The following is a 15,238-nucleotide window of genomic DNA, read 5'->3' on the forward strand; positions in this document are numbered from 1 at the left end:
CAGCATGGCAGACAGAGCCCTCCCAGGCCCCACCTCCCCCGGGGTCCCCATCCCTGACGGCCCGGGCACAGCGGCCCGTGTCCCTGCAGGCAGCCCGTGCAGGTGGGCACCAGGCCCTCTCTGCCATGTCCCCAGGGTGTGTTCTCATGGTGACAGGCCCCCCACACCGTGCCTCACTGCCCCCCGCCCCGAGGTAAGCCCAGCCAGCCTGTCATGGTGCCCCCTGCCCCCGTGAGAACACCCCCCAGCAATCTTCACCCAACCCCTCCCCCCTCTGGACATGAGTGCAGGGTGAGTTTCTTCTGGAAGGTTGTGGGGCAGGGCTGGAACCAGAGCCACACCTGCCCCTGTCAGGGTCTCTGCCCCCACCCCCCCAAGCTGCCCGCACCGAGGGATGGTTCCCTACAGCCCACTCTCCAGGGAGTCTATAAGGAAACTGAGCTCCGTCTGGACCCAGGACCCTTTATCCTTACGGATCCAGTTCTCCCTGCACGTGTGGGGTCCCCGCACTCCGCTCTGAGCACACTCAGCCCTCAAGACATCTTTCCTGCAAACAGCCGCAGAAGGCCGTGGAGACGCCCATGGCTCGAGCTCAGGGTCGGCTCTCGGCTTCTTCCTCCTGGGCCAGGTCAAGCCCTCGGGACTCGGGAGCACCCTCCCTGTGTCCCCGAAGCCCCAGAAAGCAGCATCTCAGACAGAGCCAAGCCCTCCGACATTCCCCGGAGGGCGGCTCTCAGCAGTCATGAGCTGCCTGCCCCGGCTTGGCCCCCAGACGCCTCCCCCTCACGTCCCCGCCCAGCCTGGCAAACCCCGACAGGCCTGCTTTGCCAGGGGCTGCCGGGGGACCACATCCACCCGCCCTGATGCGGTCAAGCTCAGACTGCCCTGGTTGCAGAGATCCTGGCCATCACCTGGGAGCTTGGAAAGGAACAGCCCAGTGACAAGGAGTGTGGGCTAAGCTGTGCCGCTGGGCAGACCTCCACCCCGGGACGCCAGACTGCCGACCCAGCTCGACCCTGAACTCCTCCAGGACCCTTGGCCCCAGCACCCCTGCCAGAGGGTACAGACTTGCCCGCAGCGGTGTGGTTGGGAAATCCAACCTGTCTGTCCGCCCCATGCTGCCCACTGCCCCATCCCGCCCACCCACCCACGAAACTCCCGAGGACGGGACCCAGCTCATCCACCGGCAACTCCCACGCGGCCCCTCCGTCGGGTGACCGAGTGAGCTAGCGACAGGATGGTGCGCAGGCAATCCTGCCGGGGGAAGACGCGGCCACAGGCACCCCTCCCTGCACCCCTCCCTGCAGGGCTCAGAAAGGAGGGCTTGGAAAGCTTTGGGCCCTTTGCTGGGCCACGTTGGCGAGCTGAGAACGCACCCTGGGTCCTGACTCGGATCCTCCTCCAGGGAGCTGGGGAGCAGCCCTGCCGCCGCCCCCGGGGGACTCACCGGTCGTCCTGGGCCGGGTAGATGTATCCAGACGAGAGGATGTTGAGGGACAAGATGTTGGGGTCAATCAAGGACTCGTCGGTTTCCGGGGTGTTTCGGATGCGACCTACAGGAAAGTGGACAGGCCATGTGTCACTTCCCAGGAGGGCAGGCGGGGGGCTGGGTCCCTGCTCTCCGCCTCTGCCTGGGCCGGAGCTTCCACCTGTGAGGCCACGTCATGCGGCTCCCCACGTGGCCACAGGAGCACCTGACAAAAGGCAACACCGGGGGGTGGGGGGCAGGGAGGCCTACGCAGGATCTGCACCTGCACATGGTGCCACCTGTCAGGGGGCGTCCTGCCATCTTCCCCCTGCAGCCTAAGTTCTGAGTTTCTTAGTTTCTCAGCCGTCGATAACTCTCGCAGTATCTCCCCCACCCCAACTGATAAGATTCCAATCCCTCAGCCTAGAACACACAGGCTCTCCTACCTGCTGGAAAAGGAAATCTTAGCAAGATGAGAAAGAGAAAATGTTCCCTTTTCTCTTTACACTTAAAAAAAGGAAAAAAGAAAGAAAAGAAACACTATCTGCATCAAAAATCTCTCCCTGTAAGAAGCATCTCTATCAGAGCCCTCTAAGGCGCCCGCACTTGGGTGGGGGGCGGGAGTGACTCTGTAAACGGCACCAGAACGGCTATGAGTCAGAACTCCCTCCTGGTGGTTTCATTAATAATTTCGTGCTCTTGTAGAGATCCTTAAATTCACTGCTCTGCTTCCTCGAGGAATAAACAAATACTGACTTTTTTGTGTTAAGCCAGAAAGCAATCCCTGGCCTCTCCCCTCCTCCCCGCCCCCCATGCACGGAGATGAAATAAGACCCAACACCAGGCCAGAATTCTGAGCCCACACGCTGGGGCTCCACTTCCTGGAAGTCTCTTGCAACATTTGAGCTCTGGGAGGAGGCAGGTGTGAGCCTCCAGCCACGTGTCCCCGCAGGGTGTGTCCCCCATGGCTGGAGGCTAAGGCAGGGGGAGGGCCACACAGCCCCTGCTGGGGAGGCTCAGCTGCAGGAAGAGACCTGGCCCATGTGCCAGCCTCACCCCTCCTCACCCCCGGGCATGGGCTTCAGCGGAGGCTCTTCCGAGGGACTCTGTCCTCTCCGAGTCTGCCCAGGCGCTCCACCTGCAAAACTGATGCCCTCGGAGCCCCGGTCAGGCCAAGACATCCACTCACAGGTCTGCGAGTTAATGCAGCCCAGAGGGGCAAGCCCAAACCCCTTAACCCAAAAGTGGGGGCCCTGGTGTTCCTGCCAGCATCTCCCCGAATCCCCTTCAATAGCACCCTTATCCCCTCACCACACACATAAGCGAACACCCCTGTTTGCATTTTCAAATGGGATGTGGCCGGGAGAGCAGAGAGAAAGGTGGGATCCCGGGACCAGGGCCTGGCTCCCCAAGACCAGCGAGTGTGCAGCCTCTGTGCAGACACAGGGGTGCTGGTCACTATCCTAGGGATGAGGGTGATGGGGTGGGGCGTCAGGGAGAGGTTCCACCAGGACCAGAGCTGGGTCAGTAGGCGGTGTAGACCCTTCCCTCTGGGCAGAACAGGCTCGGGGTGAAGGCGGCATCATTTCCCACCCACGTGCAGTACGTCCGTGAGCGAGTTGGGTGTCTGCTTCATCCTTCTCTTTAAACTGATGCAGAGTTTTTAGAGTCACCCTAAACAACATCTGAAATGGGGGTGTATGTGCTTGTTCTACCGTTTTTCTGACTTGTGTGAAAATAGATACGAAACGTCTAAAATAAAAGCATTTGTCCTGGGGCCCCCAGAACCTCCCTGCCCACAATCCTGCACTTCGGGTGCAGGACAATGGGTCCCTTGTCACAGTCCTGTTACTACACCCTCAGAACCCCCCCTACAAGCCCCCAGGGACACTGCCCTGGAGCTGTTGCCCACCAGCCACAGCAATGCCCCAGGGTGGACCCTCCACGGGACCCTCAGCTCCAGGCCAGGGTGGCGTGGGCGCCTTCATGCTGATGACACGCTGGAATGGACAGTGGTCCCTATCCTTGAATGGAAACTGGGAAGACAAATTCTTTACAAAGAATCAGCAAAGGAAACGTTTCCAGTAGATGAAAGAGTTCATGACATGAAGTTACAGAAGAAAAGCGTCTAAGCTCCTGGGTGATCTCTGTAAGTTGAACTGTGTCCCCCCAAGAAGACGTGTTGCAGCCCTGACCCCCAGGACCTTATTTGGAAATGGGACCTTGGCAGACGTGATCAGTCGAGATGCTATCCCACTGGAGTCAGGTGGGCCGTCATCTAAGTATCTAGGCCCTGTGAAGACGGAGGACCGGGGTGATGTGTCTACAAGCCAAGGATTCCCTACAAACCACCAGAAGCTGGAAGAGGCGAGAAAGGATTCTCCCCTGAGGTTCCAGAGGGAGCGCGGCTCCTGCTGACCCCTTTATCACAGGGCTTGTGCCTCCGGAGCCGTGACAGGACACACTTCTGTGGTTCTAAGCCACCAGCTTGTGGTGCTTTGTTACAGCAGCCCTAGCAAGCTAGTACAGTGATTAAATAGGAATCTGGAATCATCACCTGAGGCCAAGCCCTTGTTTTCAGGTGAGGGGCTGGGGCACAGAGAGCCAAAGGCACACAGCAATAGGGGCAGAGCCGTGGTTAGAACGCAGGCGTCTGGCCAGGGGCCGGGGGTGAGCGGGGTGTCTGTGTTCTTCCCCCGAGGCCCCCCCCGCCCCCCCCCCCCGCCACTCACCCACGACCAGCTCTCGCACTTCCTTCCAGTGGATGTGGCTGCCTGTCTCATGCAGCAGTGTCACGGTTATCCGTCTCTGGATGCCCTGCGAGGCACCAGGAGAGAAGACACGGTCAGATGTCCTGGGGTCCCTGGGTGGGGGGGGGGTGCTCGAGGCTGGTGGGAGCAGCAAGCGCTTCGCACCTGGTGAAGCAGGAAGGTCCCCATGCACGGCATCCCGCCACGGTGGTCCACCACTGCAGGGATGTAACTGGGAGAGAGATGTGAGAGCTGAGGGCCGTGCCCCTCCTCCCAGCCCCCCACCCACAGCACACACACCCAGCGCCCAGGAGCAGAAGGGGTGAAAACAGGAAAACAGATCAGCTGCTCCCTCCAGCAAAGGTGGGGTGGCCCGGTCCGGGGAGACCAGAGTGCCACCACGTGCTGCCTGCCCCAGCCCCTGGACCCCTCCCTGCTCCACAACCCCAGAGGACCCCAGCCCATCCCCAGCGTGGGCAGCACCAGCCTTGGGACTTACTCGCCATTGGCCTCCAGCTCGCAGATCTCGAAGTAGACCAGCAGATCGTACTTGCAGTGGCAGGGCCCAGGGCAGGGCCGCGTCAGCGTGCTGAGCTTGGTGGCGGGCACTGGGGGCGACAGGGGAGAAGCACACACTGATAGGAAACTGAGAAGCCACGTGCCGAGGGCGCGCTCAGAGGGGAGGCCAGGGAGGGGACGCCTCAGAAGCAGTGAGGTCGTTGCCCTCCAAGATAAACCACCAGCGGACCCCTCCCCCGGCCCCAGGGTACGCCCCGCTCTGGGTACCGATGGACCTGGGAACAGACGTGACCGTGGGCTTCCCTGTGCCCAGCGGGAGGAGCACTCAGCCACACACACCTGGGCACAGGCCTCTGAAGAGGGCAGTACTTGAGCCCCACAGAAGCAGCAGGACAGAGGAGCCCTGCCTGCTCGGAGGCCACACGACCCGCCCAGGACCCTCTGCTACACCACCCTCACCCTCAGCCACTGCACCAGCCCAAGCACCTGCCTCCAGCTCAAGGGGCCCCAGTCCTCGGCTCCCACTGCCCTCCACAGCCCCTCCTCTGGGCCAGCCCACAGGCCGCTCCTCCATCAAGTCCCACCTGAGCCCCACTGCTCCACTACAAATGTGCATCTGGGTGTCCCCCTGGAGGCTGCAGGGAAGGCTGAACAGCCCAGGAAACATAAGGGGCCAACCTAAGACCCACAGAGAGACCAAGAATAATGTCCACAAGTGGTCAGCAGGCCTGGAGGGGCTGGCGTGCATCCCCCTGAGGCACCCTCAGTCCACAGACCACCATCTTACGGGGACTCTGGGGTGGGAACGCAAGGGTCACCGCGGACGCGGCCCAGGAAGCAGCAGACGCACCTCCTGCATGGCCCCCCTCGGGCACCAATGCCGAGGACAATGCCCCCCAACCTCAAGGCGGGTTCCTGGGCTGCGAGGGCCTCAGCTGCACCGCCCGCCCCAGTGCTGACGCTCCAACCTTCTAGTGACTGTGTCCCTGGGCTTCAGCTTTTGTCGTGAGGGCAGGAAAAAACCCTATAACCCCTTTTAACTAAAATCCACCCGATCTCAAGAGCCCCTCCTCCTCCCACCTGCTCCTGGGGCTCTGGGTGCCAGGCAAGGGTGCTGACCGTCCGGTGCTCTTCGTCCAGGGGCCCCACTGGCTTGCCCACCACCAGCCTCAGCCTCCCGTGGACCAGCTTCCTGGTCTGCCTTCCACCCCAAACCTTGTCCATCCTGCGAGAGTCAGCTCAGATGTCCCGGCCCCGCTGAAGCCCCTGCCCCCCGCTGTCGGCTCCGGGCAGCCTCACGGGACTCTGGGCAGGCACCACCTGACCGTTGTCCTGCTGCCCTGTGTGTGCCGAGGAGTAAAGGACGTCCCTGTACCTTCGCCCTGTGCCCCCCGCTCCAGTGTGAGCCCCTTCCTCCGTGGGGACCCCATGAGGCCCAGTAGGGGCAGGGTGGCCCCAGGAGGCCGGGAGAGCACCGACCCATCACCAGGACTGCGCTCGGCCTTGGAGGGGCCGCCTACACGGGCACCCACTTGCCCAGGCGTGCACCCACGGGGGCCCCGCCTACCTGGCTTGGACAGTGGCATGACCCGCGGGAAATGGCGGCGCGAGGGCCTCAGGGGGCTGTGGGGACAGAAGCACCAGTGTGAGGTGACCAGAGACTGGCGCCTGCAGGACCCCAAGCTGGAGCGGGCAGCCGAGGGCAGGGGCTGGCCGGGGAGGCTGGCAGGCTGCCGACGCCAAGCCCGGGTCTCCCTCCTTCCCTCTCTCCCTCCCACAGGGCCTGGGCAAGGCCCGGTCTCAGGCCCTCCACCAGCTCGGAGCGAGAGGGGGGCCCCGCAGGACCCTAGAGCCCACCTGGGAGGCCCCACGAGGCCCCGAGAAGCGGGGCAAGGGCCAGGGGCTCCCAGGACAGGGCCCCCTTGGCACTCCCAAGGACAGACAAGGCTCCTGGGGCCAAATGCCCCGATACCAGCTCCTCGCTGGGCCCTCTCTTTCCCCGACACCCCAGATGCTTTGCTCTGGGTCCCTCATGTCAGCTGAGAGGAGAGATGGAGGTGGCAACAGGGGCTCCCACTGTCCCTGACGCCTGTCGGCTGTTCCCCCGACGCTCTGGGTGGGGTGGCCTCAGAGGGGACGCGCCCGACCCATCAAGTGAGCCCCCGGCAGGTTGCAGCAACGAGGGAGCAGACGAAGGGCCCTCATTCAGTCTGGGGAGCTGAGGACTCCGGGACACTTCGGCGGAGTTCTCGGGGGGCCACAGAAGCCGTCTCCACGTGGGCCACCCCGGCCTCCTCCAGCCCAGCACCCGGCTCCCCTCGTCCCCAGGATGCAGTCTGTGCGCAGCCTAGGCTGAGGTTCTGACAGCGACGGTCTTTAAGAAACCCCTCCTCAGTCCTCAGGGGTCATCTCTGACCCGCTCTGGGTCCTGCTGACCCAGGAAATCGGCCGCCCGTAGGCAGGGAGACAGGTGTTGGGAGGCGCACGGCTCTGCAGCCGCCACACCAGGCCCGTCCAGGGCACGGGCCGACCCTGCTGGCCAGGAGGTGGAGAGGCCCTGACCCCATGACACCCTGATCCCCCCGACCCGGGGCCGCTGACCTGAGCACGTCCTTGCAGAGGGGCGGGAATGGGTGCTGCTGGTAGTGACCGAAGACCTCGAACACGATGGGCTGGCTCTTGATGTACTCGATGAAGGACTTGGTCACCTCCACTGCGATCTGGAGGGAGGTGTGGTCAAGTGGGGGAAGGAGAGGCACAGAGGTAAGTGCCCAGCCTCCACAAAGGACCCAGCACTCCAGGCCCAAATTGGAGACCCCTAGCCGAGCTGACCTCTGCCCACGAGGGGAGCAGTGCTCCTTGCCTAGGTCTGTCCAGCCCACCTCTCCTACCGTCACACTCCCAGTGGACAGGCCACCGGGCAGCAGCCCTAGGGCTCGCTCCCCAGGACAGATGGGGCTGGGGGCCACTAGGCTCAGCTGCTTTTTCAGAACACGGAGCTGGAGGGACCTCTGTGATCCGCTCTGACCCTTCTCGGGCCCTCGCCCACTCACCAAGAGTTATGGGTTGAATTGTGTCCCCCCCTGATTCACATGCTGAAGTCCTAACTGCCCCCCGCACGTATGTTTAGAAACAGGGTCTTCACAGAGGTGATCAAGTTAGAATGGGGCCCAATCCAACATGACTGGTGTCCTTGTAAGAAGGGGACATTTGGGCACAGGCACGGATGAAGAGATGACGTGAGGACACAGGAAGAAGACGGCCGTCTACGAGCCAAGGAGAGAGGCGGGGGACAGATTCTCCATTACAGCCTCAGAGGGAACAGCCCTGCCCACCTGGATCTTAGGCTTCCAGCCTCCAGGGCTGAGAGGTGCTAAGTCTTCGCTGTTGAAGCCCCCAGGGTGTGGGGCTCTGCTGGAGCAGCCAGGAAAGGAATCCACCAAGCACACCTTCAGACCTGGCGTCACTTCACTGCCTTAGAAACCATGGGAGCCCCTCTTCCCCGAGGGTCAGGACAGGCTATAGTCCGCAAGGCCCTTCTGAGCAAGGCCCCTGTGCCTGCTTAGGCCACACACCCACAGCCGGGCAGCCCAGCGTCAAACTCACACTCCCTGGCCTGGCCCCTGAGGCCTTGCCACCTGACAGTTTCCGTCATGGCCCCATTTTCCTGCCTCACACCAGAAAGTCCCTGCTCTCCTGACAGCCTGACTTGGAGACACTCCCCGGCCTGGAGCTTTCCTGGCCTCTCGGGCGTCTGGCCGGGCATCCTGCAGCTCTCCGCGTGCCCTGCCCCGGCCTCAGCCCCAGCACCAGGCCAGGGTGGCCTCGCCGGGCACCCCAAAAACTGCACGTCCACATCTGCCCAAGGTTCGCTGCAGGGAGCCCTTGGGGGCTCTGATCTGCCCCCACCCCCAGTCTTAAACCCACCAAGGCCCCCAGTGCCCAGGACAGGGCTGGTGCTCAAAAGAGAGAGAAGCAGTGACAAAGAGAATGAATGAAGCTCAGGAAGCCCGCACAAAGCCCCGGCCCCCAGGAGGGGCCGATCATGGCGGGGGAGAGGGGGCTCTAAGGACGTACGTTTTGGACGTGGTAGAAGCCGAGTGGGGGCCCCCTCCCCGTGTTCTTCAGGGGCTCCGTAGAGAAGGCCTCGTCATGGCGATGGATGAAGCTGTGAACAGGGAGGAGATGTTTGGCGGGTGTGGGGCCTGAGCATGGGGACCCACAGCCTCCAGGGGGTCACCAGGTGCCCCCCGCACCTTGCCGAGACCCACCCGCACAGCCCGGCCCCAGTACAAGACTCACTTGAACTGGCAGAAGATGTCGGCGTATTCGGCGGAGATGCTGGACGCCTGCAGGACGGTCACGCGGAAGGTGAAGGTGCTGCCCAGGCCGAGGTGGTCCAGGGCGGCATCCAGGGGCCCATCCAGGGTGGCTTTCTCGGGGCTGTCCAGGAGGCTCTCCGGGGTCACCGCTGCTGGGAGCCAAGGGCAGAGGGGCATGGCGGGACCCGAAGGGGCTAGAGCCCAGGCTCAAGGGCTGGGCTTCACCACCCGTGCCGGCTAAGAGGCGGGGAGGGGGTGGGGGGGACGAGGAGGAACTCCAGGCCCTCGCGGGGCTGGGCCGTGTCCCAGAGCCTGTCCCAGCAGCCGCGGGGACCCACCTGAGCAGGTGTTGTTGTTGACCTCATCGGCCGAGGGCCCCGCGTCAGTGCCCTGGCCCTGGCCCTCCACGATCCGCAGCTCCTCCTGGGAGGTCCCCGAGCGGGACATCCCCACCACGGGGCAGGACTCGGACTGGAACTGTGTGGGAAGGGGACAGAGTCAGACAGAGCCGGCCTGGGTGCGGCCACTAGAGCCGCGTCGAGGACCGGGAGCCTCGTTCCAGGCCTGCCCTGCCGTGGGCGGCAGCCACCTCCCCAGACCTGTCTCCCATGCTGTCATGGCCTATGTTAGTCTACCAAGTGGAAAAGGAAGGTGGGAAACGGTCTCTGGCCTTAAGTTCTGTCCCCTCTCCCCAGCCAGTACCCCTCCCTCAGCTCCTCCCCGCTGTGGGCAGGACGCAGTGAGACTCTCCCACTGGCTATCAGGGCCCTGGCCAGGTACCCCGCCACCAGGTGCCCCCATAGCCTCTGCTGCCCCGTCCGTGCCCCCCCGTGCCCCCACATTCTCTGCCCGATGTCCTCTGCCCCTCCTGTGCGCCCCCAGCATTGACGACCCCTCCGAGAGGGACCGCTGGGGGGCTCTGGGCCCAAGACCTCAGAAGCACTGAGGTTCAGGGTGGGGCGGTGGGTGGCCGGGTGGTGTCAGGTTAGGAAAGGGGCTAGAAGAGAGAGAAGGAGCTGCCCGCTCCGGGGGGCACCGAGCGGGACCCCCCTCCTCTGCCCTCTCGCCTGAGAGCAGAAAGGGGAGCCCTGGGAGGAAGATACTGTCTACCGTTCCCCCGAGTGAGGCCCGGAGTGCTAAGGTCGGGCTGGAGGCCTGTCTAGTGGCGTCCACGGCTGCACCACCCTTGCACGCTACCTTCTCAAAATGCTGGTCGTCAAAGGAGATTTTGGCGGTTCCCGACTGGCGGACGCCGGAGCCGTAATCAGGGGCCTCTTCGTCGGCTGAAACGGGAACGGAGCAGGTGGTCAGGGCCCAGCTTGCCCCCCGGTGGGAGTGGCAGAGCTGCCCGGTGCGGGGAGGGCACGGGAACCAGGACGGGTTCTGACCCACTTTGGGGGGAACCCCGACACTGTCAACTGGCTCCGGAAGAACGAGGGCGCCGCCCTGGGCACACTGACCCCCCGCCTGTGCTAGCCCAGGGGCCAGAGGCAGCCACGTCCTTGGCACGGCCTGCTCTGACGGCCCGCGAACTCCACATTTTCAAAACAAAACCTTCAACCCCTGCCCCGCTCCGCCCCAGCCCCGCCCACCCTCCCCCACCTGTCCTGGCCCAGACTCAGATGCTCCAGCAGAACCCAGGGGCCCTCCGGGCCCTACCTCCCCCTCAGCAGGGCCTGCCCCACCAGGTCCTCCTGGCTTCCTCTGGGAATCGCACCTGTCCCTCTGCCGCCACCGTCACCCATCTGGACACTCAGTGTCCCACACGCTCTCACACCCCCTCCTTCACAGAGTTTGGGATTCCCCGCTGTGCTTGGGACAAAACCCTAACCCAACCCTATTCCTGCTGCCTAAAGGACCCCAGATCTGACTTCCCACAGACTCCCTGGCCCCCAAGTCCAGCCACTCTGGCTAAATGCCACCCCAGCAGACTTCACAGACCCCAGGGGGCTCCAACCCTCTGTTCCGCGGCCTTGTCGGGGTGCTAACACCACCATGCTCTCCACCCTGGCTGCCCGAGGGGCTGTGGCTCTGTCCCACCATCACCCAGGGCTGGCCCAGGGCCTGTGCACAGCAGGGCTCCGTGTTGGGAGACTGGATCAGCCGACCCCTGCCATGGTCGAGGGCAGGGGCAGGTGTGACTTCTGAGACCGCTGAAACAACACCCTGTGGCTTTGTAAAGTTCCCTCTCCTCCACCACAGCCACTAGACAGGGGACGTCAGGTGTGGCCCAAGCACAGACAGCGTCGACCTATAAAGCAGCCAGCTCAGTGGGATCCACTCAACAGGGCTGAGCAGGTCAGGAAGGGCCAAGGAAGAACACAGGGAGGACAGAGCCCCCAGAGATTGCAGGGGCAGTGTCCCCGGAGGGATGAGAATGGCACTAGATGTTCCCAGTATCCCTGTCACCTGGCTCTTCCCTAGAGCCACCCTCACCCCCCACCCCAGGCTCCCCCTTCTCAGCTGGGCCCCCAGGGGCCTCGGCACCATGGTGACATGACTGGGAGGTGCTGGAAAGAGCACCTGGAATGATGGGGCAGTGAGAATTTGGCGAGGGGGGGACCAGACATCCAGAGCGGGGTGGCGTGAGCTGTCCGGCGGGAGTACAGGCCACCCAGGTTGCTCACACTCCGAGCCTGTCTCGGCCTGGAGCCACTCCGCTGCCACACACCCTGTCTGTCCTGCCCGGCTCTGGCCCCACGGTGCCTGGGCTGCTGAGACGTGTAGAGGAAAGAGAGTCCTGTGGAGGCGCCAGGGGCCCGAGGGCAGGGAAGGGAGGAACGGACGTTACAGTGCGAGCACCTGGCCCTCTGGCCGAGCGCTCCCACATCTGTGTTCTCCAATGATCTCTCCACATTCCTGCCGCTAAGAAGCTTCAAAGTGGATGCCATTTTCGAGGGAGCAAACCCAGGCTCAGCGGCGCTGTGTGGCTGCCCACGGCCAGGAGGGGTGCTGGGAAGGTGACTAGGCAGTGAGAGGGGGTCTGCCTCTGCAGTGAGAGGGGCTGTATCGCCAGGCCCGCGGGGGAGGCGGGTGTTCATGGCCTCTGGGGACACAGGCCAGCACGTAAGAGGTCAAGGGGTCTAAAGGGGGCAATGCTGGGGAGTCAGGAAGGCTGGGGGGCTGCAGTGGGCAGGGCCGGAGCTAAGGGCTACAAGTCTGTGCGCCTGCCCTGGGGCTGAAATGGCGGTGGAGGGGGAGTGGCGGGGGGCACCTCTGCGCCAGGCTGGCTCCGTGGGTCCACCTGGGGCTGCCTGGTGGGAGGCCCAAGCCAAAGTGTGCTCAGACAGCCCTGGGCTCGGCCTGCACAGCCCCGGAGGCCCCAGCCGACCAGGAAGAGTCCAGGAGACCAGAGCCAGGAGCCGGGCAGCAGGGGCTTCTCCCACAGGGAGAAACAGAGGAGGCCAGGGGCCTGGGTGGGGCTGGATGCACGCGGACCACCATGTGAGGCCCGCAGAGGTCTCCCCACCCAGGGGCCCCATCGGTGAAGGGACAGAGCCAGCCCGGGCTGCCCCGCACGCACCTGAGATGGCCTGGACGGCCACGCGGAGAAAGCCCTTCACCTCGCCCTTCTCGCTGACGATGGCCACGCGGTGCACCAGGGGCACGGGGTACAGCAGGTTGCTCAGGTACACGAAGGCCCTGGGGGGAGGCAGAGGCCGCGGTCAGGGCCACCCCGCTGTGCGCTGTGACAGGCGGCAGCGGCTGCACGGCCCGGGCTCACGACACAACACTGCAAAGCAGAGCGAAGCGGGCAGCCAGGGCGGCAAGCAGCAGGGCGGGTGGGCAGGCAGGGCACTGCGCTGGGCGGGGTGGGGAGGGAGGGGTCCTCGGCCGCAGAGGAGACAGGAAAAGGCGCAGGGACAGGGGGCACGAGCGCCGGCGGGAGCAGAGGCTGTGGTGAGGGGGTGGGCCAGGGCGAAGCCCGCGGCCTGAGCAGAGAACAGCCGAGGAGGGAGGTTTCAGCCTGCTTCAAGGAGGAGGACCTGGGACCCGCCTCACTGACCTACGACCCTCACGCTGCTGCTGATGTCCCCCCCACCCCCGTCTCCCCACCCGTTTCCCAGTGGCCCTTGACGCTTGCTCACGGACCCCACGACGGAATACGCCTCATGATTCCCTCTGAGCCCCTCCAGGAACACGGTGGGTGGGAGCTCCATGATGTCAGCAAAGCCAGGGCACCCCCCCTCACCGGGGCCTGGGGTCCGGCTGAACGGAGCCCTGAGGACACCCCAGAAACCGCGGCACTGCCTGGCACGGCCCCACCAGCTTCCAGGGTGCCCAGAGCCCCCCCTCCCCTGTGCAGCTCAGCTGTGCACCCAGCCAGTGCCAGCACAGGCGGGACAGAGGCCACGTCACCCCGGCGGTGCCCCTCTCCCTGAGCCGGCCAACGTGTGGGAGTCGCATGGGCAGCCAGGAGAACAGGGGGGTCCCTGGAAGAGCCTGTGCTGCCCCGCCGGGTGGGCGGTCTGCTGTGAGCATAGCTCCTCACCATTCGGGGCACCCTCCTTTCGGGGGGCGCCCTTGCCTCCCACCCTGCTCTGCCCTCCCCTCCAGCCCAGAGGAGCAGACCTCGGCAGCCCTGAGCTCTCTGGGCTGGCGGTCCGGGGGTGGTCCTGGGGGAGGGGCACGGCTTGGGCAGGATTTGGACAGAAAAGGGTGGGAGGCGCTGGGGAGGAAGTGCAGAGAGTGGGGTGAGGGAGGCCCAGGGCCTCGGCCAGGGATGGGGGGAGGTGGGAACACAGGGGAGAGCAGCAGGGAGGACAGTGGAGGGCAGGTGGGAGTCTGCTGGCCAGGTGCATGGCCGGTGGGGGAGGCGGAGCTGGGAGGACGGGAGGAGAGGCGTGTCATCCCAGTCACCCTGCCCCTCGCCCAGGCTGAGCCGCTGGTGTCACCCCACACTGAGAGCTCCAGGGTCCCCACTCTGGACCCCCTGTGGTGAGAGGCACGGGGAGGGGCCCTTCCCCGGGGGCCCTGATTACAGACCCTGGTGTCCCCTCTCAGCTGGGCTCCTGATCTTGCCGTGTCTTCCCGCCACCCTCCCCCCGCAGGAGGTCGGAAATCTGAGCACCGTCCTGGCTTTTATCTCAGATCTATGAGTTTTACCTTAAAACTCTCTCTGAAATCCGCCACCCAGCCCATCACCCCTGGCCTCCCTCCCGCTTCCTTCACGGCCTCCACAGCCGCCAGAGGGGACTCGAGGTGCGAACAGACCCACACCCGCCGTGGCCCCCAAGCTCTTTGCATCCAAGAGGCACCTGAGCCCCTGCAGCAGCCCCGCCCGCCCCGCTCAGCCCCGCTCTGGCCCCCGGCGCCCATCTCCCTGCTCCTGCCACTGCCCCCAGCCGCTCCCATCTCCGCATCCAGGCCGCCTTCTGCACGGCTCTCCCTGTTCGTCTGAATTCACTAGTAGGCCCATCTCTGTTGACTGCTTTTCGCTTTCTGGGCACCCACAGGCCAAGGCAGGCCCCAGTCAGGGGAGGGTGTGCTGCCTCCCGGGCCGCCCTCCTGGGGCTAGAAGAAGCCCCTCTTCCCCAGCACAGTGCCCCTTCCTTCCACGAACTCTTTGGGGGCAGCGTGTAGATGGATCGCGGGGTTGGCGGGGGCCTGGGGCTCCACTGCCCCGACCACCCACTAAGGCGAGCCCCAGCCCTGGTCCCAAGAGGACACTGAGGCCCAGAGAGCGGAAGCCCTCGCCACAGCAGCAGAGGGCGCCAGCGGGCAGGGGCCGACCGGGGTGGGCTGCTGGCCTCGCCCAGCACCTGCCTCGGGACGGGACGGCGGTGGCCTTCCCTTGCCGGGCAACTGGGGTCCTGGCCAAAGGCCTTTGATTGACATTGGGAGTGGGAAGGGGGCTACCATGAAACGAGCAAAGTCATGAGGTCCAGAACGGGAAACAGAGGGGCCCAGGACTCAGGCCGTGGGAAGAGGTGCAGACCCTGCTCGGCCCCTGCACCCGGAGGCCTGTCCCCTGGGTTGGGGCACCGCCCAGCCACCCCACCCTGCCTGAGAGCGCTTAGGGAACGAGGTAGGACAGCCCCAAGCTGCAGGGCCAAGTCAGCACCCACCCTCCAGCAGGTGCAGGACCTCTTCCCCAGGGCACTGCCCGCTGCAGAAAGCCGGGTGTCGGGAGGTTCCCAGGAGCCCCAGGCACGGCCAGAGGGAGGGGCCGCGGCCTG

General features: G+C 64.7%; 1 protein-coding gene across 1 annotated transcript in view; it reads right to left on the reverse strand.

The window, feature by feature from the left end:
- The window catches only part of KIF1A (kinesin family member 1A), a 92,538-nt gene that overhangs the window by 18,841 nt on the left and 58,459 nt on the right, over window positions 1-15,238 (reverse strand). Inside the window, 11 exon segments of the mRNA XM_057551448.1 lie at window positions 1,448-1,553; window positions 4,201-4,285; window positions 4,384-4,450; window positions 4,718-4,826; window positions 6,305-6,360; window positions 7,339-7,457; window positions 8,815-8,905; window positions 9,040-9,208; window positions 9,398-9,536; window positions 10,257-10,342; window positions 12,583-12,701. Coding sequence (XP_057407431.1) covers window positions 1,448-1,553; window positions 4,201-4,285; window positions 4,384-4,450; window positions 4,718-4,826; window positions 6,305-6,360; window positions 7,339-7,457; window positions 8,815-8,905; window positions 9,040-9,208; window positions 9,398-9,536; window positions 10,257-10,342; window positions 12,583-12,701 — 1,146 coding nt within the window.

The sequence above is a fragment of the Balaenoptera acutorostrata genome, chromosome 8, assembly GCF_949987535.1.
Source record: "Balaenoptera acutorostrata chromosome 8, mBalAcu1.1, whole genome shotgun sequence".
In the NCBI taxonomy this organism is placed as follows: Eukaryota; Metazoa; Chordata; class Mammalia; order Artiodactyla; family Balaenopteridae; genus Balaenoptera; species Balaenoptera acutorostrata.